Below are 3,762 nucleotides of genomic sequence, written 5' to 3'. Positions count from 1 at the left end.
TTTCAAACTCTTACACAGGATTAACAAGCAAATGATCGAAACTAGAATGTGGGTGAATTGTGGCACCTCGCTTTAATTACATCGAATTTAAAATCTTCCGATAGCTATCGACAACATGCATATATATTTTTTACTTAATCTTAAACAAACATACTTGCTTGTAAATTTTTTTTTTTTGAATATTCATGCACAATAAAATACACCTTAAAATCTTTAAACCATTCTTCATTCATTGACCCCGCACGCATTGATGCCAACAAATTAATTTGGCATTTAGTTTTGTCTTGCAACATTATGTGGTGGACATTTCGTTTAGCATAACACATTCTATTTCAGCGCCCACAGCCGCTCGTTTTCTGGCGTAGTTATGAGCCCCGCTAGAAAATCGTAAAACAAAAAAGGAAAAACCATGGCAAAGTATAAATTTGAAGTCTTTATGCCTCTACCCCGCTAGAAATATTGCAGTTACTATGATACTTCCGTAAGTATGTATGTAGGTATTTGAGTACCCACTGGAAACGAGTTAACCCAACGCTTAGCCGCAGACGCTTCTCTGATGACTTCAAGTGTGCTAATTCGGCCTTCCGATGTGTCAGTAAGAACCCCTATCCTCCCAGCAGCAATCCTTTTCCTACTGGGTAGCTATTAATCGAAATAAATGTGTCGCTTAAATTTTGTGTCGTTAAATGTCGGTCACCAGCGAACAGAACATTTTGTGCCAGGGATTTCGTATCGTCGAGTTTAGTTGAGTTGTTGGCAGTCCTTCAGCGTCGTTCACAGTTGCTGCTCGGCTGTCAACAACATTTTCATGGTCACTTAAGTGTGCGAGTTGATTTGTCGCAGCCACAACTAGTATGTAATATGTATGTATGTATGTATTTATGTATATAGTTGGCAACGGATATTTAGTTTGGTGAATAGTTATGTTTGCTCAGTGGTAGGGTGTGTGCGTGTGCGTATGCTTAGAGGTTTTCACAGCAGTGTCTGCTGTTGTCACTTGTCCTCCCTCGTATTTACGGTTAATTTTGCGCACGTTACACATTTACACATACGTATGTATGTGCATAAATATAAACGCCACCTTAGTAGTTGATTTTTTTTTTTGTATTTGCCTTGCCACACATTTGGCTGTTACATTTACAAACTATTACCAATTATTGCAACATAAGCTGCATATTTATTTACATTTATATACATATGCACATACTTACATACATATTTGTATAAGTTTGCAAAATGTTCGCTCGAGTATAGTACTTAAACAAATAAAATCAAGGAAAGTTTTTGCCTTCTCAAGAATGCTATAAATTTAGTTAAGGTACCAGTAGTAAGCTAAATTGAAGTGGACGCTCTTAAAGTATTTACTTGTTTTTTTTTTTAAGGCAATTTCGAGTATCCTATTTTAGTACTTACTCTGGTAAGGTGGTCTAGTGGACAACCTAGAATAAATGTTAAGCCGACTCCAGCTCGTCGTCAAGCAGTGAACTTCAAGGATACAAATTGAGATTTGTGGCTTTATATGGTAGCTTTTTCGGCCACTTCCAATCCCTTCTGGCCTAGCTGGACCTCGGAATTTTGAAGGTCCTAGTTTTCGCTAAGCTGTCCAGAGGTCATTTTGGCCTAGAGTCCACTGTCGGCGGTGAGTGCCGCTCTCGCCCGCTCCTTGCCCGGCGATATGGTTTCAAGGGTAACTTTTTTCGCAAACTCATCAGTCATGCGTAATATCGCAGTGGCCTGTAACCCATATGACACTAATTAGAAAATAGTCTGAAGCAATTGAGAGGAAAGTCAGTCACTACCTGATAAATTCGGGAGTACCGAAGACGAACTGTACGAGCTTTTTAACGACATGGACATGGTTAAGCGCATAATAATAGAGCGATTGCGCTAGCCTGGCCATGTTTTAGGCATGGATGACAAGGATCCAGTAAAAAGTTACTTCGACTCAACACCTACGGATTGACAACGAAAGAAAGGATGTCCATTAACACAATGGAAAGACAAAGTGCAGAAGGACCTGTCTGCCCCCGGGATGAACAACGGGCGCCACCACGCAAAAGATAGAGGCAGTTGGCGAAGTTAGTTGGTCTCAGCCAAAACCAACAAATGGTTGTCTTGCCAAGTACCCAAACTCAAGAATATCTGCTGAAAACCCAGTCGGAGCTTAAGTTCACGTCTAATACAAAATGCCTTTTGAATTGATCATCAAAAAGATTACCTTCAAAAACAATTGCTAGTTTAAATCACAAAATACCTTACTAGCCACTGATTTTTCGGAGTAGAGCTCGTACCAGAAAGAGAAGGATTTTTGAGTAAATTTAAAGTAGGTATGATTTAGTATGTCAGTTTTTGTTTGGCTAATATAAGAACATTCTTAATTTCGGTATTACAATATTAAGTAGTCCTCATAAACACTATAAACCTAAAATTGTACCAAATAAAAGAGTGAGAAAATATTGCAAATTTCCAGATTTGTTATATGTCTTTTAAAGCTGTCAATAAATGAATAAATAAATAGATACTTTTCCATCCATGTATCCACATATCCCGGAAGAGTAGTAGATTTGCATTTCCGAATATCACAGATAGGAGCTAAGCTTCGGTTAAATAATCTCAAAGAGGCAGTCCTAGTTTCAATAAGTAAATAAAAAGTTTTTGCATTTGATTTTCGTGTTAAGGTTTATTTTAAAAGAATTGTTTTTTTTTTTTAAGAAAATTCCATTTCCAATCAGTTCCAGTTACTATCACAGATTTGCTGCTACTACATTCCATCTACTTGCGGAGCACATAGGCGGCGCTGTATGGGTAAGCGGAGTAGGCAGCGTAGGGTGAAGCGTAGGCGGCATAGGGAGAAGCGGCGTAAGCGGCGTAGGGAGCAGCATAGGCAGCAGCGTAGGGTGAAGCAACCAATGGGGCTGAGTATGCGAAGGGCGCAGCGACGACAGCTGGTTTGGGCTCAGCAGCAGCGTAGGCGAACAGGGCCACGAAAACGAGTGCGAACTACGGGAAAAGATTGGGAAAAGTACGATTAGTAAATCTTAAATTTTTTTATTTATTTCTAATACATATACATTTCTGCATATAAATATATGCACATGAGTGAGGTGAATGCTTTTAACTTACGTATTTGAACATTTTGTTTTGTTTGTTGTTTGGTAGTTGTTTTACTTTAGTAGAGCAAACTTTAACTGATGATAAGTTCGATAAATGCTTGAGCTTAAATACAATTAAGCTAATGCATTTCGTCGCTTCTACAATCACACATGTATACCGACAAGTATCTCCCTTTCATGCATATGTTGCCATACTAAGTTAACTTGATGGATAGGTGTAACTACAAAAATAAAACCGCGATTTTTCTTGTGGTCTAAACACGTAGCGCGTCCTCAGTGTCAAAATACGTTTTTATTTTTAAAAAGACACTCGTACTGCAATTGTGTGAGGTCAATAAAAACAAAAGCATGCCATTAACAGACTTGCTTTGATTTAATGTCTCAATACGTGTGTGTGTAAAATGATAAGCTTGGCTTGTTTCTGCTTGTTACTGTTGAGAATACTAAGTACTAAATATATGTACATACATATGTATGTACGTATGTATGTATGCATGCTTGCACATATGATTGTTTATAGGAAATACGAATTATTCAAGTTAGTCAAAGAAAGATATGGGTACATATTTGCAGAATAAAAAAATTAATTCAAAGTATAGTAAATCGCAACACAATCAAATAAAATGAAATAAAATGAATTATAATAAAA

General features: G+C 37.6%; 1 protein-coding gene across 1 annotated transcript; it reads right to left on the bottom strand.

Moving 5' to 3' along the window:
* Nucleotides 1-2,685: 2,685 nt before the first annotated feature.
* On the bottom strand, nucleotides 2,686-3,177 carry LOC118754468 (cuticle protein 5.1-like). The gene is made up of 2 exons (XM_036489345.1): nucleotides 3,124-3,177; nucleotides 2,686-3,000 (listed from the first exon to the last, which is right to left on the bottom strand). The coding sequence occupies exons 1-2, from the start codon at nucleotides 3,133-3,135 to the stop codon at nucleotides 2,773-2,775; spliced, it is 240 nt and encodes a 79-aa protein (XP_036345238.1). The 5' UTR covers nucleotides 3,136-3,177; the 3' UTR covers nucleotides 2,686-2,772.
* Between the last annotated feature and the right edge of the window lie 585 nt (nucleotides 3,178-3,762).

Source organism: Rhagoletis pomonella, unplaced genomic scaffold (genome assembly GCF_013731165.1).
Source record: "Rhagoletis pomonella isolate Grant_MI unplaced genomic scaffold, Rhpom_1.0 Rhpom_scaffold_03949, whole genome shotgun sequence".
NCBI classification, from domain to species: domain Eukaryota; kingdom Metazoa; phylum Arthropoda; class Insecta; order Diptera; family Tephritidae; genus Rhagoletis; species Rhagoletis pomonella.
This window is presented reverse-complemented; position numbering and strand designations above follow the sequence as displayed.